At 34.7% G+C, this 24,919-nt stretch overlaps 1 protein-coding gene across 1 annotated transcript in view; it reads left to right on the top strand.

Annotated features, from left to right (window-relative positions):
- The window catches only part of Galntl6 (polypeptide N-acetylgalactosaminyltransferase like 6), a 1,047,155-nt gene that overhangs the window by 407,586 nt on the left and 614,650 nt on the right, over positions 1–24,919 (top strand). The window contains exon 4 of the mRNA XM_034520732.2: positions 21,691–21,829. Coding sequence (XP_034376623.2) covers positions 21,691–21,829 — 139 coding nt within the window. The remainder of the gene's footprint in view (positions 1–21,690; positions 21,830–24,919) is intronic.

Raw genomic sequence — 24,919 nt, 5'->3', positions numbered from 1 at the left:
TTTTAATTAGTTATAAACTGGCATGTTTTAGTATGATTTTAATGCTTATACTGAATACAGTCGTTTCTATAGCACTAGATTTTTGCAAAAATCTAATCTAAAACATCTTAATCACTGAATGAACAAAGGATTTTTAAAGTTTTGTACTTCCTGACTTCAAATTTTACATCACTTCTGTAGTGCTTAGTGTTGTATTGGAATAAGGCAGACTAGATAGATGCCAAAAAGGGGGGAAAAAGAGCCAAGAAACGCAATATTGCCAATAGGTTAATATCATTTCAGTATGTATTTTTAGATTACTAATGTTTCAGGGAACATTCTATATTTACTGTAGGAAATGCATTCACACCAATATCTCATGTAAAGAAACTCAAAGTCACCAAGCTTAAATATAATAATTAAAAATATAAAATTTGTTTTTATTTTTTATTGACATATTCTTAATTGTTTTGGAGATTATGCTTTAATTGCAACATTTCTCCCTTTATTCTTCCCCCCAAGCCTCCCACATACCCCATCTACCACTTCTGCTCATTCATGCTTTCCTTTTTATCAATTGTTATTGCTAGCTTCTGTCAAGTAGACAAAACGAGCTAGCACTGTCATGATCTTATTTTACTTAATATTGGTGGAATAAATTTTTATTGTATAAATGTACTATATCTTTTATTTCATTTATTCATCCATTGATGGACACCTATGTTGTATCCAATTTCTTTTTTTAAGATTTATTTATTTTATGTATATGAATGCTCTATTTGCATGTACACCTGAATTCTATAAGAGGGAATCAGATGCCAGTATAGATGGTTGTGGGCTACCACGTGGTTGCTGGGAATTGAACTCAGAAACTCTGGAAGACCAGACAGTGCTCTTAAACACTGAGCCATATCTCCAGCCCTATTTCCAATTTCTGACTCTTATGTTATAAAGCTGCAGTGAAAGTTTTTGAACAAGTGTCTCTGCAGCAGGATGAAACATCTTTGGGTATATGCCAAAAATAGGATAACTGGATCTTGAGGTAGAGTGATTTCCATTTTCCTGAGGCACCATCATACTGATTTCCATAATAATGGTTGTATGTGATTGCAGTCCCACAAACAGACAGAAATCACCTTTATTCACCATCTTTAAGAGTATCTTCTGCCATTTGTTTTATTGTTCTTGACTATCCTTAGGTTCATTTCCTTATTTTTTTTCTCTTTCCTTTTACCTTGTAGTAATGTTTATCCTCAATGTTGAGATGGGTATCTTAGATGCACCAGAGGGACAGATCCTGTTTTCATATTCAATCTGTTAGTCTGAATCTTTTTATTGTGGAATTGAAACCATTGATGTTGAGTTATTAATATTGAAAGTGATCAGTGAGCAGTATTTGTTGACTCCTTTTACTTTGATTTTGTTGTATTTTTGATATGCTATCCTAGGATTATTTATTGCTGAGTGCTTGGGTGTAGTTATAGTTAACCTCTTAAGTTGAAAATTTCCTTCTAACTTTTTCTGAATTGATGATGTGTAGATAAATACTGCTTAAATTTAATTTTGTCTTGGATATCTTTCATTCTCCATTTATAGAGATTAAAAGTTTTACTAGGTATAGTAGTCTAGGCTGGTATCTTTACTTTCCTAGAATCTTTCAATAGAGCATCTATCCAGGCTCTTTTGGATTTTATAGTCTCTAGTCAGGTATTATTCTTTTATGTCTGTTGTCATATGTTACTTGGCCCTTTTCTTTATAGCATTTAAAATTCTTTCTTTGTTCTGTACTTTTAGCGTTTTGATTATTATGTGCAAGGAGATTTTTCTGGTCAAGTTTTTATCATGTTCTGTGTGCCTCATGTACCTTAATAGACACTGCCTTCTTTAAGATACGTTGATTTTCTTCTATAATATGTTGAAAATATTTTCCATGCCTTTGATCTGGACTTCTTCTCCTTTATATATTCTTATTTTTCTTATATGGTCATTTCATAGTGTCCCAAATGTTTTTGAATATTTTATGTCATGAGTTTTTAGATTACCATTTTCTTTAACTGAGATATGTCTTTCTTCTATCTTGTCTTCAATGCCTGAGATTCTCTCTTTCATCTGTTAAACTACTTTGGTTGGCACATTAAAGAGGCAGGTACATTGAAATGAAAATTTTTTTCTACAGTTTTAAGATGTTATTTGATGTCATTTTTCCTGTTTTTCAATTGTAGAAGCTCATTTTATGCTAAGTAAATAAATTCTAAAAGTTTTTTTAAACTACTGTCACAAAATGTTGGTTCTGACACAGAGAATCTTAATATATTTTTTATTTTACATGATCCTGCAGGTGAGAGATGCTAGAAATTTTTTACATTGATTGAACATTTAGTTCATGCATTGATTGTTTTGGTGTTTGAGTATATAGTTTTTTATATTGTCATGTATTCCATATATTAATCTTTGACAAAAATATATTTAGTAAAAATTACTTTACCTGTAGTTTTCTTTTGATCAGAATATCTTTTAACCTTTTCTAATCTTATTATTCTATTTGTTTTCTTCTCTGAGTTATTGGGGCTCCTTTAAAAAATTGTCATGCAGGCTTTAAGAGTTTCTGGAGCTTACATCAAGATTTTAACACATCTTGAATTAGTTATTTTATAGCGTGAACAAAGCAATTTTCTTTTATTTTTCTACATAAAGTCATCAAGCCTCCTATTTATTCAAGAGGCTTTCTTTATGCTAATGACATTGTTCAAAATTTAGGTATCTATAACTATATTGATTACTTTGGGGTCCTCAATTCTATTACCTTGATTTATATTTCTGCTTTTCAGTCATCTTCATTCTGTTGCCTCTAGTAGTTTCTACTTGCTTGGTTCATTTGCTTCTTTATTATAGTATGGTTCTATATTGGTAACTTGAAATTAGGTGTTATGATATATTCTGAGTTTTTAATTTCCTAGCATTGCTTTTTGTATTCATAATCTTGTGTGATTCCATAAGAATTTTAAGATTGGTCATTTTCAATTTCTCTTATGAACATTATTGAAATTATGGTAGAGCTCACTGTTTTCTAGATTGCTCTTAGTAGTATCTAGTTAGTTCTTGTTGCTATGATAAAAAAATGACAAAAGGCAACTTGAATAGATAAAGGATTAATTTAATTTATTCTTCTAAATCACATCATTATGGTAAGTCAGGGTAAGAGCTCAAGCAGAAATCAATGAAGAAATCAAAGGAGAGCCAATCTTATTGTCTTACTTGCCAGATTGCTCACATACTTTTCTTACACAGCCCCTGTCTAGGGATGGTGCCATCTATAGTAGACTGAACCCTCTTCCATCAATTATCAATCAAGACAATGTCACGCAATCATGCCCACAGGTTATTCTGATGACTGAGGCAATTCTTAATTGAGGTTCCTTCATTTTCCCCAGATGATTCTATATTGGCACATGTTGACACTCAAAAGTGACATAATACATAATACCTGTAATCTTGACATACAAACATATGATGGTTAAATCATATCTTTTCTTTAATAGCCACAACATCTCATGTTAATATAATAATGTAAAATAATGTACAGAAATCTGTGGTCTTTAAAAAAAAAAAAAAAAAAACCCAAAGCCTCTTAACTGTGGGCTCCCATAAAAGTAAAACTAAGTTATATACTTATATAATTTTTTATTATCCCAAAAGTGATGAACTAGGGAATAAAATCAATCAGATCAAAACAAAAGCAAAATCTAGCATTGGCCATCACATGCTTGAGCTCAGTGTCTACCATCTTGAACTTTCTCACGATCATCTGGATTCTAAATACATAGCCAACCCCACTTCTCTAGTTCTTCCATGTAAGTTCACATAACTTGTGTTGTAGATTCTGGTCATCCCAACTTCACACCTGTTACTGTCTGTGGCATGTCCAGTAACTGACATATTACCTTCACCAGTAACCTCTATTATCGTCTCTTCTTGGACTCAAAGCTTACCACAATACAAAGCCACAAGCCTAAGTTACTCTCCGTGACATACCTCTGATCCTATGTTTCTCATTTCTTCAAAGGCAGTACCATGTGGTAGAGTGTTAAGCATTATTTTCTTAGTTCTGCTACTAAGTTGCTGTGGAGCTTTGACCTACCTTCAACTTTAGTTGTGAAACACAGATGTTTATGCTGATTTCTTTTTTATTGCATATTTTATTTATTTACATTTCAATTGTTATACCCTTTCCTGGTTTCCCCTCCAGAAGCCACTATCCCATCCTTCCTCCCCCTGCTTCTATGAGGATGCTCCCCCATTTACCAACCCACTTCTGCCTCTTCACCCTGGCATTCCCTTACACTGGGGCATTGAGCTTTTACAGGACCAAAGGCCTCTCCTCTCACTGATGCCCGAAAGGCCATCCTCCGCTACATATGTGGCAGATTTTCATGATTTCTTATTAATTACAGATGATTCTGCTGACTACCATCCATTGTCCCAGTAAAGTACAGAAGCTTTCAGTTCCATATATTTCCAATCTAAAGTATACAAATAACACTGGTTGTCTTCAAGTACACAACACAGATAGCCTTCATGCAAATGACCCTGGTAGTCTTCATACACACAACACAGATAGCCTTTATACAAATGACCCCAGTTGTTTTTGATTCCCTCTGTAACATCACAAGCCAAGTGTCCATAGCCTGCTTTTCTCTCAGCATTCTCATCTTCCAAGCTCCCAAAACAGCTCATTAAGTTCCAAGTATGCAATGTATAAAACACTGATTACACAGACCAACTTCCTGAATTAATTATCAGCTTCTGAAGGAGTGTTTGTTATAATGATAAGAATGTTGGAGTAAATCAAAGCTATATATAATGCTGGGAGTAAATATTTTGTTTGGTTTTATTGTTTCCACTAAATAATTCAGGACAAAATGTCTTCATAGACTAAAATATATTTACAAAATGTGCTAATTTCTTAGATGATATGTAGGTAATCAGAAAATAGTAATCATTACAATAACTTATATTATTCTGTCTTCAAGACACAAATACCTTCATTTTGTAGAAAACATGTGTGATGAATTATTATATTATTTTTCTAAACAAAAGAATGCAAAATTAGTGATCTGACCAAAACTAAAGATTAGTATAAAAACTTAATTGCATTTTAAATAATATAGTTTGTATTTATTTTACTCTGTACAAACACAGATAAATATAGAAATATTACAAATGAACTTAGTACTAATGATGAGCATTAAAGCTTGACTAGCTAAATGTAAGACCAATAGAAGATCATTCATAGTAGCAAAATATTTTATGTAAGTAGTTTGGCTATTAGCATCCAAATTAATTATCCAAGAATAAATGCTAGTATGTAACTAGCTAAATATTTAATTATGGTATTTTAGATTATTAAACACCTTTAAGAGAATACTTTCACATCATTTTTATAATTTATTGTGATCAAATGTGAGAAATGCATTGAATTTTGTATATCAGTGGATAATTAAAGCAAGTTAGCCTCTAATCTAAAAGTTAATTTTCCCTCTCAACTATCTTTTTCTTAGCCCATTCTCGGGCTAAAATCAATCTTTAAAAATATGATTGAAGAAGGAACATGAAATGCTAAATTCACTCTGAAAATGTTATCACCTTGTCTTCGGAGATCCTGCATTAGAAAGAATTTTATGCATTCTACTTTATTTGTTTCTATTACTAATTTAAAAATAGAGCCAATTATTCTTACAACTATAAAGTTAATCTTTTATATCTGCTTAATCTACTTCTGCAGTTACAAAATCATAAAGTAGAGCATTGGATAATATCACCTTATGTTTGTTGAAGGCACGTTTTTTAAAGTGCAAAATGTCTCCTTATATTCTAGTACTACTCACAAGTTTGTGAGGAGAGACAGATAAGTTTTACATACTTTGAATTTGTGGCTGACAAAGATGACAAGTGTTCACAGGATTTGAATATTAAGTAAGGACCTGAGTGTAGCACAGATGCTTGCTTGACAAATAAATTCGATTGACACCAAATCCTTACTTTATCAGGCTGACAGGAAAATCAGTTACAATGTTTCCACTCCCCAGAGGCATAAGCAAGAATGGTGCAGAAAATTGTCTTGTGCAAAGTAATACATTCTGGAAATCTCTGTTTTATTGTCTATCCTCTTAGGACTCCTGCCCATCATTTAAAGCAACAGCCTTCTTAAGCCTCTCACACGCTTGGGTTCCGATGATTCCTGTCTTTCTAGCTGTCAAGGCTATTCGCTGAGGCAAGGATTCCATGAATACTGCAAAGCCCTCTACTTTGCACCCTTTGTTCCTTTGCCTTTTCCTGGTGCACGCTGGCTGTGCCATGCATTGACTTCTTCCTTGCCTCTACCCCAGCATCTCTGATCATCCATGCCCCTTCTCTATAGCAAGTTAATCTTCTTCCAGTCCTAAAGCTGCAACAGTAACAAGACACCAGACAGACACTGCCCCCTGGTTGCACAAAATTCCTGAGGCAAGAATGGAAAGGCTTATTTATTTCCATGAGAAACTCAAAAGGCAGAAAAGGTTAGCATCTCTAAAATTACTTAGTTGCTGCAGAGATTATCCATGTCATTTTCTGAGTCAGATGATTTGAAATCTTGGATTCTTAAATACAAATCTGTTTATTTTATTGTATCAATTTGTGGATTTATTGTATTTACACAATTGATCTGTTTTGACAAAATTATATATCTTTCTTAATAGTTTTATTTTTGCAATATGCTGTAAAACTCATATCTCATGATACCCCAGAGATTAATGACTACTGGATAATTTCACTTACCTATTTTAAAGAACTATGTTTCAATTGGTTTTAGTGTACAAGGTTATAGGCTTAACTTTACTACCCTCTCTATACTTACGGGGTAGTTTATTATTTTCCCTTTTATTGAAAATAGATACTTTTTTCAAACAATATATCCTGATAAAAGTCCCCCCTTCTTCTCTCAGTTCCTCTCCATTCTGTATTCTAACTAGATCCACTCACTCCCTTTCTGTCTATCAAAAAAGAACAGGATTCTAAGAGATAAGAACAAATACAACCAAATAAAATAAAATATCACAAATGCATCATATCAATGTTATGCAAGGCAATCAAAGAGAAGGAAAAGAACCCCAAGAGTAGGTACAATAATCAGAGAACACACCCAGGTGTTCCATTAAAATACTAAGGTGACTGCTGTAACATATACATGCAGAGAACCTGGTGCAGACCCCTTGTCAGCACTATGATTACAGCTTCAGTCTCTGTGAGTTTATATGAGCCTTGCTCAATTGGTTTAGTGGGCCTTGTTTTCCTGGTGTCCTCCATCACCTGTCTTACCTCTTTTTGCCTTTTTGTCTGAGTTTCCTGAGCTCTGAAGGATTTTGATTGAGACATCTTATTTAGAGCTATGTGTTCCAAGGACTCTCTCTCTCTCTCTCTCTCTCTCTCTCTCTCTCTCTCTCTCTCTCTCTCTCTCTCTGTGTGTGTGTGTGTGTGTGTGTACATGTGCGTGTGTGTGTGTGTATGATGTCTGGTCATGGACTCTGCATCTGTTCTCATCTGCTGCAGGAGATCCTCTGATGATGACTGAATAAGGTGCTGATCTATGAGTATAGCAGAATATCATTCAGTGTAATTTTACCACTACATGTTCTTTCAGACCAATAGTATTTGATTTTACCTTAGCTCTCTGTGATATCTAGTGTCTGGCTCTTGATTATACAAGCAGTATTGTGTATGAGTTCATTCCATTGGGTGCAGTAAGCCTTAAATTTGATTGTTCCCACAAGTTTTGTGCCACCATTGCACTAACGTATTTTGCAGATAGAACAGCACGAGAGATCGTAAGTTTTGTGACTGGATTCATGTCTAAGTTTCTTTTGTGGTAACTTTCAGAGTACATTTTTGTACCAAAGACACTAGAATATAGGGGTGAAGGCTCTGTATAGGAATCAACTAACCCTCTCCATGTTCAATAAGTTGCATAAATGGTGTCTTCAGCAATGGTGCCTTCTGTATTAGCAATATGCTGTATTCTGTAATCAAGATATATGGTCCCTTCAACAATAGGGTTTTTACCATCTATTGCTGTAAGCAGCCAAGATTAATTATCATAAGCTATAGAATTTAAGGGCTTCTGGGGCCTTTGAACCTAAAATCTCCTAAGAAGTTTTCATATATCTGGCACTAGAATTTTGCTTGGCACTAAAATTTTGTTTTAATAACTCATGATTTCTAAAAACAACATCCAACCCTGTAGAATACCTCCATTTGAATCTATTTTAAATATTTTTTAAAGTTGATACTTTTCCATACTACACAAATAATTGACTAATAATAGAAACTAGCTTTATTCATTGAAATTGTAATAGAAAACAATGATTTCCATTTCAAACTTTTTTATTTTATTTATTTTAAAAGTATTTTTTTCTATTTGGCTCTCTATGATAAATGTTCTTTATTTTTTATGCTTTATTTGGAAAATTATTAAAACTATAGATGTGAAATTCTCTTAACTCTGCTTTTAGAATACCCAACTTTAACTGGACGATTCCTAAGTTCTTTTGAAATTAAAAATATAGATTATTTAATTAAAGCATCACAAAATTCAATTTTCTGAGAAATCTTTTTAGAGTTATCTTTTTCTGTTTTTATTTTTCAATTTAGTATAAGTTATAACACTATTTTCAGAGTTTGATAACAGAACATTAAAGAATATGACACCTTTATTGCTTACATTTTTAAAAATGAATAAAAAAACAAAGTTTCTCTTTGCTTTCTACACTCTAGTTATATTTCATATATATTATATTCACTTGGGAAACAAAGCCTGACCACAGAACTCTATATCCTTGTTTCTCAAAGGATCTCATTATTAAAACTATAAATTGTATAGCTGAATAACATTGCTTTCCTCTGAATATGAATAAGCACTTTAAATATATAATATTTTAATGTAAAGACAATTTCTATTATATGATTCAGTTTAGCACCTTGATATGAGTTATCCAAGAGGATGTGATTATCTAAGAAAGAGTAATTGAAAGACTGGAGAGGGCTTTCAAAGGGTAATTACTACCTCACTTGTTACCTTTGTAAGTAAAAATGTTGAGGGAAGAAAATTAAAGAGCTCATCGTAGTTATGGATTCTTAGTGGAAGTTTGATATAAAATTTATGTCTGGGATATTTGACTTCCAGCTTGGAATCCCTACTCTTAGCATCAAACCTATGCCATGGCAAGAGAATAATCAATACAGTAGTCACATAGGTAGAGAAGCGATCATTCTGTTCTTTATCAATTCTATGAATCAGCTACCTTTAAACTTCACACAAGAATATAAAAATAAAAATAATGAACAAACTAACGAGATGAGTAGGGAAAGAATTAGAAAGGACAAGAAGATAGCAAAGCCTCTAATTTACATTTTATGAACCTGTAATGTCTACCCACTGCACTGCCAAAGACGGAAAATGATATAATGGAAATTTGACACATGCTTTAAAGAGTGAATGCAAAACTTTAAAAATGCCAAATATATACCAGGATGTTTTCAGTGGCTGCTACTCATAAACCTTGCAAGAATAGTGAATTGTCATGGATGAAAGACAGTTATTACTTTTAAATTTTATATGTACTTTATCAAAAAAATCTAATAATCAAAGAAAAAATTTATATACCAAGAATGATATTTTTCAGAGAAAAATAAGTGACAAAAGAATAGTCTTTATAAATAGAAATACAAGAACAAAAAGAAATCATTATTATCCATGATTTATTAAATACAGCTTCTTCATCTGGCCCCAATATTTGGTCTATAACACCTAAGTATTTCACAGTATAATTGTTAGAAAAATCACTGAGAAGCGTGTATGTATGCACATGTATTTGTTGATGAATTAGCTCTCTTTGTCTCTCTGTAGACTCATAGCCTCATTAAGAATTTTATGTGTAGCAGTAAGAAAGCATTGATTTGTGTAAAAAATTTTTCACAAAGGTTGAAATAAAGACAATTAGTAAAGATTAAATAATTATGTATATATAAGGTTTTAGGACATGGCACAGTTATCATGACACAAAATATTTTTAAAAACATACATATTTTTTATCATTTTGCTCTACAAAATTTTTGAAAGTTGAATAAAAGCAGTCCTGATAAATCATATCTTAGTAAATATAATGTTTATATCACGAGATGAGATAGATATAATTGAAATGTTTGGAATAAAATACCACAATTAAGGATGATTTATAAAGCCTACATTACACTCACAAAGACAAATAAATTTTAGACCCTTATTTCCCAACCTTTTCTGTTGCTTTGCACATGTGAATATACCAAATTTAATAATACAATAGTGATCAGCATTCCAACTTCCATAAACACACATTAAGTACCCAGGATCTAATTTCTCATGGGCACAAATGCGTTTCACAATCTGTTCACCTCTCAAGCATACACAGATAGTCAATCACTTTAATGTAAACTACCAAGAGAAGAAAAGATATAGTTTATGAGATATGGTTATCATGTGCTCAAGAGAGGAACAAATATGATGAAAAATTTTGGCAAAAAAAAAACAACCCTCTCTGACATCCACAGAGAGATATGTTGCTTACTCAAATAAAAAATAAAGGACATTTAGAGCAAATTTACTAGCAGTCTATTGACAATTCACAGATACAAAGACTTACTGGTTTCCCCAGAGTAAGATTGTGTGAACATGTTTTATTGATGTTCATATTCAATCTGCCATTTTTATAAAATCAATCTTCAGTAGTTACTTTCAAGAAGATACAGATGAGTCTGCAAGTGAGGCATGAAATGAGAACTCTGCTTAAGCAGACTGCACACCTTGCAGTGATGGGCATGATAAGAATTGCTCATTTTTTTCTAAGTGATATGGCTAAGTGGTAAGATATAGGTATCTGATGTTCTATGATTTGAAGAAACAATAGTTATATTTTTATTATATATTACATATATATCATGTATCTCATATGTAATAGAAAAATATATATTTAATATATATAATATTTAATATATAATATTTAATTCTCACATATAATAGAAGAAAGTTTAACACAAATAGAAAGCTAATTTGTTCATTTAGAATGTAGACATTTCTAATCTTAATGAAGTTGGATTTAATCACTTTGAAGTTAAGATCTTTGTACAGTTTACTAAAGACATCTTTAATCCAGATGAGGCCCTTTCCATCCTAGATTTCATGAGGGAAAGAAGGGCAGGTGCAAGAGCACAGTGGTTTGGAGATGGTTTAGGCAGCAGTAACTATTAATAATTATTATTCATAATAATAGTGGAAAATTTCACATTCATAGACCTTATCTGATAGATGTTATACAGATTTTCCACTTGTCTATTGTCTTCATGGGAACAATTGGAGGTTTATGATATATAAAGAACTGCTAATCTTTCTTCCATTTATACAGAAATTAAAAAGAGCTACAAATATCCTTAAGTGTGGTAGATTCCACACCCAAAGGCAGAGTCCTAGACTTGAGTTATTTTAAAAAATTATTATATTTGTTTGTAAATCCCAATGTCCTACTTTTAATTTTTTAAAATATTGACATAAAAAATAGTAACTGTGATAATTATTTAATCCCCAAAGCATTTCTCAGATAAAGGGATCAACATTTGCTTTCAGAAAAATAAATAACTTTATTTATTTTAGGAAATAAAGCCCAAATCTTCAACACCTCATTATTGATTTGCCTTGCACTAATTCGGACTGGTAGCTACTATGTGATGAGCGCCTTTTAGATGTTGGTGACATTATATTGAGTGGAAAAACCTTTTCCCTTTTTCAGGGTGTGCATTCTCCCTGAAGTCATTGACAAGATAAAAACATAATTCACAGTAGTATTTTGTGAAAGAAAGCAGATGTTTCTAAGTGTCCACACATTCCTGTAATTGCAGCAGTTATGGGACACAGACAAGAGAATCACAGTGTGGTTCAGTTTGCATGGTCTACATGAGGAGTTCCAGAATTATGTTGCAAGACACTCCTTTAAAAAGGGAACAAGGTAGGAGAAGGGACGGAATATGTATGAGTGAGAGAGATTGAGAGTGGAGGCTGAGGTAAGGGTGAACAAGAAGAGGAAGAAAAGGAGAGGGAGGGGCAGAGGGAGGTAAGAAAGGAGGAAGATGAGGAGGAGGAAGAAAACAATGGAAAAGAGAAAATATTGATAGAGTTTGAAATTCTTCTCTATGTTAGAGTATTAATGAAAGATCTCCTCAAATAAACAAAGCTTGAAGGCATCAATATTCATTGAATTTTGAGTTTCCAAACTGCTTATTCTCACTGGTTTCACTATAATATCCTTATACTTCTTTCTTCTATGAAACAGTGCTAATAACTTAAAGTGTCCAAGGATTTTTTCCTCTGACCTAAACCAATTTTATATCTCAGTATTTAATGTTAGCAGATATCCGTCTTGTAAAAATACATTTATTAAATATTTGTACAGCACTGTATTTCAAATTTAGTTTCCACAATTGAATTATCCCAGATATGTCAACTGTCTCCAATACCATCCTTTTTTTAAAAAAAGCTCATATCCTGTCTTTTTACAGAACTTGAGATGCAATGCTTCCTTCCTCAGCCTATACCAAGCTCCTGGTTCATCAGAATTTGTTTTATTGTTAATTGTATTTAATTCTACATGTACTAGGCTTTCTTCTCACAATAGCCATTTATAAATGAGTCCTTATCTTCCTAATCATAGTGTGTTCCCAGCTTTCTCAGGCCTGCCGAGACACTGTGTACATTTTCAATTTCCCTACCCAGTGGTGCATTTAGCACACAATCAATACACATCCTAAACTGATAGTCATAGCAATCTGTAAAACAGTCATAGCAATGTCATTTCAACCAGGAGACAAATACGAGGTGCATTGTGAGAAAATCAGCATAAATCCCCTGTTTAAGTAACCAATATCTCCTTTGAGTATATACCATCAATTATACACTAGGAATGTTGTTTTCTTCTTAAAACTTATACATTTACCTATAATATTTTATTTTCATCCTTGGATGATTTAAAACATCACATCTATTTTTTAAACTATTATAAAAATAGTAACCAATACAGAATTTTAGAACTTAAGGCATTCTGGGTTACATATACATTTCTTATAATGAGTTACATTATAGTGTTATCAATATTCTTGAAAAGGTACAAATATAGTTTCATAACAATAGTAAATATTTTTAGTGTTATAGTACTCCATTTGTTATTCTAATTTGGAGTTGTTGGGTTTTTTTAAGTTTTGTTTTTTCTTTTTAACAAAAAGTATTCAAACTCAAGGGATCTCATGACTCCAGATCGTAAGAGTTAAAATAACTTTGTCACATTTGCAATAAAATCTGTTGCCTTCATGTATAAAAATGCAATATTTTAAAACCTAGTTTTGTGAAGTCAGTATATAGTTTTTAATATACCATATATATTAATGTACCTGTTTTGTTACATAATTTTAAAGAGCCACTCATTTATTTGAAAACAAATCTTTCTTCTGGGAGTTTTCCAGTCTGACCACTAAACTGTCACACAGAGAAAATTAATTTCTTTCAAAGAGGTTCTAACGACTACACCACTATACATTTTCTATATTTGTAGAATGCAATGTGGATGGTTATGAAGCCATAAATTAAAAATATCTCTACAAAAGTGTGAAAGAATAGGAGGGGTATGTGTGCAGTTTACTTAGGGCTGCATAATTACATGTAAAATTACCAAATGTGATGATCAACCTGTTCCTTGTTGTAGACAGTCTAGATAATAAAAGCCGCACATTCTCATACCTTCCTTCCTAAGTACAATTTATAGAATGAAGTGTAAATCAAGGTGTAACAGGCCCTATATAAGTCAAAATCAATTCTGCTCTTAATTTGGACATTTTATAGAGGAAAGATTTTTACATTTTAAAAGTTTCCCAATCACAGAAATCTGCAATAATAGTATTTGTTCTTTATATTTTATTCACCTGCAGATTGGATGGATTGAATAATTGTTATTTCAATATATATATATATATATATATATATATATATATATATATATGTGTGTGTGTGTGTGTGTGTGTGTGTGTATATACATATATATATATAATATTTCAGTACAATTGTTTCTACATGAAATTTTTCACTAAAATTTTAAATTTCTGTTTAGATTAGAGAATAATTACAGGACATTTCCCCAAATACTAAAATGAAGAGAGTCTGAATTATCAGGACTTTATTTCGTATTTGAGATGGTGGTGGAGAGAGGTGTTTTGTGGCTTGTGTTTGTTTGAGACAAGGTCTCTAGCAAAGACTACTCAAACTTCCTGTGTAACAGATGATGATTTTCAACCTTGGCTACTTCTGCCACTACCTACCTAGTACCTAAACTATTTGTCAGTCCTTCCATATCAGTAATACCGTGGTAGAGCTCTGACACAGAGCCTCATGGATGTTCACTGAGCTTCATTCTGTTCTTAAAGTTATATTTTCGTCTTATGCCCCTTCTTGATATGGATATCAGATATACTAAAGGAACTCTCACAGGAATAATTCTATAAGTTAAAAAGAATGTCTTCTGTTATTTTTTTTGTAGTATAACTTTGATATAGAAACTCAATTCTCCAAGTCAAAAACAACAAAAAACAAACCAAGTATGTTTGCAAAACAAATAAAGTTGAAAAATAGAAAATTCTAATTCCAGTCTGGGCCCAGGAACTGAGCAGATCCCAGACAGCAGCTCTGCCCTCAATCACACAGAACCCAGAGGAAGCTAGGCTCCCAGGAAATCTAACCCAGGCAGTATCTTAGGTAAGCAGACAGCAACATTCACCCCAAACAGGGAGTAACTGGGACCCACAAGGACCCAGGAAGTCTCTCCCTCCCTGGGAAACTGGTTTCTTCTGGTCTGGGCCAGAGCACTAAGCAGATCTTGGACAGCAGCTCTGCCCCCAATCTCTAAGAACCCAGAGGAAACAGGGCTCCCAGAGCTCTAACCTGGGCAGTATCCTGTCTGCACTTAACACTTAGCAGATTTTGGGCCCCAGCGCTTACCCCAGTAGTTACACCCACCCCACACAGTTCTGATACAACCAAGATAATAGGAAAGACAGGCTCCAGTCAGGGACAGGGCAGGTAGCACTAAGGAGATACAGATGGCAAAAGGCAAGTGCAAGAACATAACCATCAGTAACCCAGGGTACTTGGCATCAGTAGAACCTAGTTCTCCCACACAAGAAAGTCCTGAATTCCCCATATCACTAGGAAAGCAAGATTCAGATTTAAAATCACTTCTAATGATGATGATAAAAAACTTTACGAAGAACATAAATAACACTCTCAAAGAATTTGAGAACACAGGTAAACAGGTAGAAGCCTTTAAAGTGGAAACACAAAAATCCCTTAAAGAATTACAAGAGAAAAAAACCAAACAGGTGAAGGAATTGAACAAAACCATCCAGGACATAAAAATGGAAGTAGAAACAATCAAGAAATCACAAAGAGAGACTACCCTGGAGATAGAAAACCTAGGAAAAAAATCAGGAGTCATAGACACATGCATCACCAACAAAATACAAGAGATAGAGGAGAGAATCTCAGGTGCAGAAGATACCATAGAAAATATTGACACAACTGTCAAAGAAAACACAAAATGCAAAAAGTTCTTAACACAAAATATCCAGGAAATCCAGGACACAATGAGCAGATTAAACCTAAGGATAATAGGTATAGATGAGAGTGAAGATTCCCAACTTAAAGGGCCAATAAATATCTTCAACAAAATTATAGAAGAAAACTTCCCTAATCTAAAGAATGAGATGCCCATAAACATACAAAAAGCCTATAGAACGCCAAATAGACTAGACCAGAAATGAAATACTTCTCGTCACATAATGATCAAAACACCAAGTGCACAAAACAAAGAAAAAATATTAAATGCAGTAAGGGAGAAAGGACAAGTAACATATAAAGGCAGACCTATCAGAATTACACCAGACTTCTCACCAGATAGTATAAAAGCTAGAAGATGCTAGACAGATGTCATACAGATCCTAAGAGAACACAAATGTCTGCCCAGGCTACTATACCCAGCAAAATTCTCAATTACCATAGATGGAGAAACCAAGATATTCCACGACAAAACCAAATTTACACAATATCTTTCCACAAACCCAACATTACAAAGGATAATAGCAGGAAAGCTCCAATACAAGAAGGGAAATTATACCCTAGAAAGAGCAAGAAAGTAACCCTCTTCCAACAAATCCAAAAGAAGATAGCCACACAAAGATAACTTCACCTCTAATAACAAAAATAACAGGAGACAACAATCACTGTTCCTTAATATCTCTTAACATCAATGGACTCAAATAAAAGACATTAATTCCCCAATTAAAAGATATAGGCTAATGGACTGTATACATTAATGGGACCCAGCATTTTGCTGCATACAGGAAACTCACCTCAGTGCAGACAGACTCTACCTTAGAGTAAAAGGCTGGAAAACAATTTTTCAAGCAAATGGTCCTAAGAAACAAGCTAGAGTAGCCATTCTAAAATCTCTAGCCCAAGAACAAAAAGGGAGGGACTCATGGCTCCACCTGTATAGGTAGTTAAGGGTGGCCTTGCCAGGCATCAGTGGGAGTAGACAGCCTTGGTACCTGAGTTTGGATTCCCTAGTGTTGGGCAATTGCAAGAGCAGGGAGGTGGGAATGAGAGGATGTTGGGAGCACACCTTCATAGTAATTGGAAGGGGGGAATGGGGTAAGAGGTTAGGCATCAGTGGAAGTGGAGGGCCTAGGTGTCTGAAAGTTTGGATTCCCTGATGTTGGGAAATTTGAGAGCAGGAAGATGAAAATGGGAGGATAGTGGGAGCACACACTCATAGAAACTTCCAGAATTTATATGGATTAGACATTACAGATGCAGGCCGCCAGAAGACTAGACTCCAGAATTCAAACAATTATCTTGATTCTAAAATTTGTTTTGAGAATTGTATATTGCAGAATACATAGCCTTGTTATATCTACTCATCAGGCAAGTTGAGCAGACCAGCTCGAACCTCTGATGTCCTGGAATTCCAGCTGGATGCAGTGAAGACACAGCATCAGAGGCTTAACAATGTATTCTTCCCCCAACCCCTCTTCTAATATCTCAACGCCCATAATCAGCTTGAAGAAGTTAATGAAGAGTCGGTGCCCCTATTCCCTGGGCTTGGGGACTGAGGTGGTTAATATTGGGCTGTCTTTCTAGGGAAAAGTAGTGGTTTTGGTGGAACAGGGAGGATTAGCTAGGATCTATTGCATAGCCATAACCTACTGGTAGAAATATGTATAATTGTTATTAAGAAGAAGTTATAATTTCTTAAATGGTACAAAATTTACTTTGATTTCAAATTTAAGGTTTTCATTGGTACAAGCTTCTTAGTAATATAAAAATGAGATGAATATTGTTACTATCACAGGCATTGCACTTATATAACACATTTAGGAATACAAGACTTAGACTCAGTCCTTTTTTAACTTTTTTAACTTATTTGAGATGGTTAGACTGTGAGTTAAAGGCCTATAGCAAATTAATGGCTTTGAGTTATTGTTAGGGTGTTTTCTATATTTTCTTTAGAAATAGCTGAGAGGAGTTAACAGACAACAGTCCAGATTGCCTTACATAAATAGTTGGTTTTCAAAACATCAGAAATCCACAGAATTGACGTTACAAACATTTCTGTATTAATATTCATTTTGATTAGAGACCTGTCTGCTCCTGACAGCTTCCTGTCTTGGATTCTAAGAAGGTATTGAGCATCTTTGGAGTTACTCCAGTTGTGGTGAGACAGATACTAGGCAAGAATTGCCTCTTTCCATCTACAGACAAATCACGGTCCAGAAAAGGACACACTTAAAGAATAGTCGACTGATTATATCTGCCAGTACAGAGTAATTAGCCCTTAATAATTTTGCATCACTAGGTCTGTCAGATGATCCTGGGCCAGAAGGCTGAAGATTGGATGCTCCAATGTTCTGTAGTATAAGGACTGTCCAGGTGTTCAGCAGTCTCTATAAATTGGCTATGTTTTAGATGCTATGCTTTGTGCTTCCCATAATTTCAGTTAACTCAGTCATTCTGGGTTTCTGATGGGGTTGAAAACTTATAGTCTCATAGCCAATCCTTGCTATTTACTTTGAGAGAAAAGATTTGAGAGGATGATTTTCAGCTGACATTCATTCTAAAGCCAAGAAAAAAAAAAGCCAGGTTCAGAACTAAGTCTTTTATTTAGGAGAGATGACAGAGGTTCTGCTTAGTCAACAAAATGATAGACTGGGTATTATGTCTACCTTGCACCTTACTGACATAAATTGGTATAGTTATGCTCTAACTGTATTTTGAGGGAAAAGTTTTTTTTTTTTTAAACAGGAAGGGTGATATGTAGGAGGAGCTAAGCTGGGAGGAGTACATAGAGGAGCAGGAGAAGGAGAGGAGGAGCTAGGTAATGAGAGAGAAAGAGAGAGGGGGGCCAGACATGGAGGCCGATGTTCACATGTCTCTGCCAGTCAAAGATAGTTGATATATCTAGGTTTGGTATTAGGTTGCACTTCTGATTGATATTGAGCATTACAAAATTTATAAAGCCTTTCGTTAAAATAAAAAAATGTATAAAAGCAAAAAGGAGTAGGGGGTATGGGCTAGGATTTTTCTAGAGAGGGGAAATGGGGAAAGGGGATGGCATCTGAAATGTAAATAAAATATCCAATAAAAAATAAATTAAAACAGAAAAATACAATATTCCTTAAAGAATTTAAACTTTAATATTTTATTAATACAAAATAATATTTTAACATACCAGAGGATCCTCAGTTAAAATAAAATCATGCCTATAACAGTATGAACACATACATATACACACTTAAAAATATATATCCAGACTCTAATTTATAGGGCTTTGAAGCAATCATATTAAAGTCAGGGAACAAATATGTATAGAAGACAAGGTTATTTATTATGCTATAGAATTAAATGATAAATCTGTATTTTATTCAAGAAGAAAAGAGGTTTTTTCTATTGTGTGATCAAAAAGTACTGGGCTTTTTGAATTAAAAAAAAAAAAAGCCTTGGAGACGTAAAACTCTATGAAATAAAATGAGTTTCAAAATGAGCAGTTAACAAGAAAGTATAAAAACCAATATGGTAAGTTTACAATAACATGCTGACAGGAAAGCTATGACATAAAATACAATTGTATACACACACACACACACACAGACACACACACACACAAGCACACATGAGTAAAATAAGGTAAAATAAGGAAAGTCATATAAAATCCCAACGAAATTCAAGGAAATAGTTCTTCAGAAACACTTGTTATGAGTAAACAAGTCTTTCTCTGTGGTACTGTATTCTGCCTCTCTACCTGGTGTGCCTGGACACTGTTGACATGATGGCTCAGAGAAGGCAGAGTAAAGCCCAGAACCTGTTTCCATTTGGAAGTCAGCTACTACTGCCTGCCGGATCAGAAGGGAAAAGTAGGACCTTGGACAAAAGTTGTGGTTCCAGGTCTCCTCTCTGTGTAACCAGCCACCTCCTGTGCACCACATGGAGAGGAAGTCAGAAACAGGGTCCATGGTCCCTGTTTCCCCTCTGGGGGTCAAATGTCAAGTAGAGAGAAAAACCTTCTTTGAGAGCATTAGGCGCGGCTCCTTTTGGAAAAGGCTTCCACATGGCAGTTTTTAATGAAGCAGATCTCCAAGACAATCCTTGCGTTTTCATAGTGCTTTATTGAGGTTGGAGAACACGTATACTTTATAAGGGGTGAACCAGAATTATATACTTTAGAAGGATTGGGGTGGGAATATTCAGGAAGACAAGGCTCACTAGCTGAAGGCTAAGGCTATCTAAATACCTCCTTTTCATGGAAAAGAACTTCAGGTGCTATGCTAAGTGATTGGGTGCCTGTAGTCCTGTCAGTTGAGTGTCCTGGTCAAGTGTTCCAGAGCAGGTACAGAGACAATAGAAACCAGCTGCACTCCTGATGTTCTCAAATCTCTGAGGTTTCTGGTTCATCTCACTCTGCCTCACCAGTTTTTATGCACATTTGGAGGCACAGCCCACTGGCCCTACATTCCTCAGCACCTGAATGTAGGTTATTGACAGGAAATATGAAAGAAAATTGAAAATTAAACATTCAAACCAAAGACAAAGCAAACAAAAACACAGAAACAAAAAGCAACAAACAACAAAAACCCAGAACAAAACAAAAAATAATTACTGGGTTTTTTTTTCCTAGTTTTAATTTTGTAATGATTTCTTCATTTCTATTTTTGGTGGACAGGTGAATAACCTAGACCCTTGGGTTCTCCCAGAGACTGAACCACCAAATAACAAGCATGGGCTAGACCTAGTTTCCTCTCACCCCCTCAAACATGTAGATGTGCAGCTTGCTTTTCATGTGGGTCCCCTAACAAACAGGGGAAGGGTGTGCCTGTCCCTAAAGCTGTTAGCTGTCTGCTGAATCTGTTACCTTAACTGGGCTGCCTTGTCTGGCCTCAGTGGGAGAGGATGCACCACCTATTCCTGCAGACTTCATGGGCCAGAGTGGGTTGATACCCAGGTGTCCTCTCCTTCTCAGAGGATTGGGGGTGGTAGAGGGGCTGTGTAAAGCAAAGACCAGGAATAGAAGGGGGCTGCTATAGGGATGAAATAAATATATTGGGTAGTGAAAGTGTAAAATCCCATCTGAGTGTTCATAATTTTGGAATGGCTATTCTAACTGGCTTTCATTGAGATGTATAGACTTTGTGGCTGGTTAATTTTATTGTGTCATTTTTTATTTGCAATTCATTATAATAAGGTTTTAACAAATAAAAAAAATATATAACCACAGAAAATCATATTTAAAAAAACTAATAAACTCAATGTACCCAAAATGCAATCCATTAGATATTTTGTTAAATAGCCCATATTATAAGATTGACACAATTTAGTCTTTAAAAAGTATAGAATAAGAGATGAATGTCTTTTTCAAATGCTAAATGTTAAGCTTTACTGGGTTTTTAGTCTCAGTTGAATAACACGAAAATGATTAAACATGCCTAAGCTAATGTACAAAAGAAGAAAGTGACTAAACAATATTTCCACTAGTGCCGAATTTTTCCACTATGCTAAATTTTTATGCATATGTAAGTGGTACACATATGGTCTTTGCTTGCAAGTAGGTAGGGGTGTGTGTGTGTGTGTGTGTGTGTGTGTGTGTGTGTGTGTGTGTGTGTAGATGCCTATGTGTGTGCATGTTTGAAACTTGACATAGGCTCCACTAGAGAAATCACAATAGTGTTTAAGATGAGGTAGTAATATTGATGTCAACTTCCAGCATCCACATGAAGGTATACTTACACACACATATAAAATTAATATCTAAGTCATAATTATGAGACAAAGTGAAATATTTGTCTTTTGGGGTGTTACTTTATTTGTTTAATATAATAGCTTTCAGTTCGGTCATTTTTCTGTATATGCCTTGTTTGCAATTTTTCTTTAAGGATAAAAAATGTGCCAGTGTGTATAAATTTCACATCTTCATTTTCTATTATCTGCTGATGACTCTCAGTTCTGGAATATGAAATACATTTTCTTTTAGATAAAAATTTTATTTTTTTCTTTCTTTTTAGGGAAAGGTGAACATGGAAAACCATACCCCCTTACCGAAGAGGACCATGATGACGCAGCTTACAGGGAAAACGGCTTCAACATTTTTGTCAGCAACAATATTGCTCTAGAAAGGTCTCTGCCAGACATCCGCCACGCTAAGTGAGTATAAGCATGCCAAATGTGCTGGTTTCTTTGGTTATTCTGTATTATTAGTTTTAATGCACATTACTATGATATAGATAACCATCATGCCACACTAATCATTTGATTTCAAACTTCCATGTTTTGTAATGTTAAGTATGTATAAATAAAATTAAATCATTTTATAAATTCTTTGAGAATGCCAGTTATATTGGTTACCTTCTCATTGTTGTAATTTTTAAAAATGGCAAATAAAAAATAAAACAGACAAACAGACCAAAAAAGTAAAGTAAGGGGCAGGCTTTACTTGACAAGGTTTGGAGTGATTTGGCTTAGGACAGCAGAAAGAGATCTGCCCGAGGGAGCAGCCTCCAGCTACAGATGAATCAGAGTGGACCTCTTCAGGAAGTTGCATGCGTGCCTCTGACCAGCAGGGACAAGCACACATCTAAGTGACCCTCAATCAGAGATGAGTCAAGAAATTGAACCAAAAGGTAAAGTGTAAGATCCAACTTCACTTTTCCATTTCTTTTACCTAAACCCTACCTCCTAAGGGTTATACAACATCTGGAAATGATACCACCACTGAAGTTCAAATATTTGAATGCATGTGCCTGTACAAAATATGAGATACATATTTTGTATCTAAGCCATAACATAAACCCTGAAAATTAATATGTTTCTTTACTTATACTATCTTCATTTAAAACAAAATGTTTTAAAGAAGATATCTATATTCTTCTTTGACATTATGGATTAGAGACAAATATTGTTTTTTTAACCTGGTTGTTGATGTTACCAGAACTGGCTTTGGATATGCACCTTCAATGGACTGCTTTCCTAGGCTAGCTTTACTTAGGATCCTTGATCTACTATCCCATAAAGAATGATTAAAATGAGTGACTACATGGTTATCGTTTCTTTTTCTATTTCCTGTCACTTTGTGAACTGCTTCTGGTTTTACAAACAACATTAAGCTACGTTTATTGAACTATAGGTAAATGCAGTATAAAACAAACAAAGAATGATGCTGCATGTAATCCTCTCCTTCCTGTAATTCCTCTACCTTAGCCATAAATTGTTAACTGTAATGGAGGGCATGGAATCATTTGTGGTTTTCTGATAGCTTAAACAAAGCCAAAAGACTGTCACAACTTGGGAAGTGAATCGGGTTTTCAACCCCTTAGCAAGGATTCAATTACACTAGTGCCTCCACTTCAATGTCCATTCAAACGCACTTGTATGAGAAAAGGGGTTTGGGACTGAAGGAATGTAGGAGAAAAGGAAGGGAGGGAGAGAGGAAGGAGGGAGGGAGGGAGGGAGAGAGGGAGGGAGTTAGGAAGAGGGTCAACAAAAATAAGAGAAACTACAAAAAAATTAGGATTACAGTCATAAATTAAGTAAATAAGTAAAACTCAGCATTTTGATAATTAACCCTTAAAAAGAAAAATATCTTATGCATTAGGGCTATAGTGTTTTGTCCACCAGTACTTCCTTAATTTATTTGGCAAATACAGGAATTACTGGTTTTCTCATAGGTATCTGTGTTAAATTATATTTTCTAAGATCCTTAAGTGGAAGATTAATGGGAAGAGCTAATAAAATATTTTTTCCAACAGAAAACTCTATATACTGTCCTCGGACATTTTTTATCCATATAAATGATATCCAGATTGTCAACAACTATCTGTAGTGGTTCACACTGACCGAAAGTCTTCCTTTGTATGAGAAATTATAATATCAAATGTTGCTGTGGAAGATGATTAAGCTGCATTGTTGGCATAATAACTGTGCTCAGATAATAATTTTCTTTTATCTCCTTTCTCCCCCCAAATTTCCAACCTATTGAGGTACATTCCAGTGGAAAGCGTTACAGCTGGAAATAGGACCATAGGGAAGCTGACAGACTGTTATTTTTCACAGCATATATTTAGTGTAACCCCAATCATGGAATTAAAAAAAATGCTTAAAGTAAAAAAAAAAAAAAGAAAGGAAAAAATAACTATTTTCAAATTGTCATTATACATACTGAACTTAGATCATCAAGAAAATATTATTCTAAATGTTAAGGAAGAAAACAGAAACTGGATCCTGAAAAGAGCCAAATGCCATGGAGTAAAGTGATATCAAACAAAAAGTCAAAGCAAACACTAGCAGAGACTGTATATCAGTAAGGTATTCAACGATGACCAGGATGACAGCTTAGCTGGATTTCAGTCCATATCTGATTCTCAAAAGGGCAAGAAGTGAACCCTGCTGCTCCTTTGACTTTATCAGAGCCTCACTTGCAGAAAAATACAAGCTATAGCCTTGCAGAACACACACTGCTGAAATTTCTATGCTTCTGGTTTCCCTGTGCTTATACATACATACATACATACATACATACATACATACATACATACATGCATACATACATACACACGCCCTCATACACACACACACACACACACACACACACACATATTCTTTTTATCCCCCTCCCTGTCCATCCTCTTACTGTCCCACATCCTGTACCTCTTCCCCCACCCCCATCTCCATGAGGATGTCCCTACCCTCCTACATCCCTCCCCACCAGACCTCCCCACTCCCTAGGGCCTCCAGTCTCTTGGGGTAAGGAGCATCTTTTCTGATTGAGTCCAGACTCAGAAGTCCAATGCTGTATGTGTTGGGGACCTCATACCATCTGGTCTAAGCTGCCTGGTTCATGGTCCAGTGTCTGAGAGATCTTGGGGATCCAAGTTAATTGAGACTGCTGGTCTTCCTACAGGGTTGCCCTCCTCTCAGCTTCTTCCAGCATTTCTCTAATTCAACCACAGGGGCCAGCAGCTTCTGTCCACTGGTTGGGTGTAAATATCTGCATCTGAATCTGTCAGGTGCTTGTTTGGTTTTTCAGAGGGCAGTCATGATAGGCCCTTTTTTTGTGAGCTCTCCATAGCATCAGTAATAGTGTCAGGCTTTAGAGCCTCCTACTAAACTGGATACCAATTTGGGCCTGTTCCTGGATCTCCTTTTCCTCAGGCTCTTCTCCATTTTTGTTCCTGCAGTTCTTTCATGCAGGAACAATTACGGGTCAGATTTTTGACTGTGGGATGACACCCCCATCCC

This window comes from Arvicanthis niloticus, chromosome 16 (assembly GCF_011762505.2).
Source record: "Arvicanthis niloticus isolate mArvNil1 chromosome 16, mArvNil1.pat.X, whole genome shotgun sequence".
NCBI classification, from domain to species: Eukaryota; Metazoa; Chordata; class Mammalia; order Rodentia; family Muridae; genus Arvicanthis; species Arvicanthis niloticus.
Note: the sequence above shows the minus strand (reverse complement) of the source record. Positions and strands in the feature narration are given on the sequence as shown.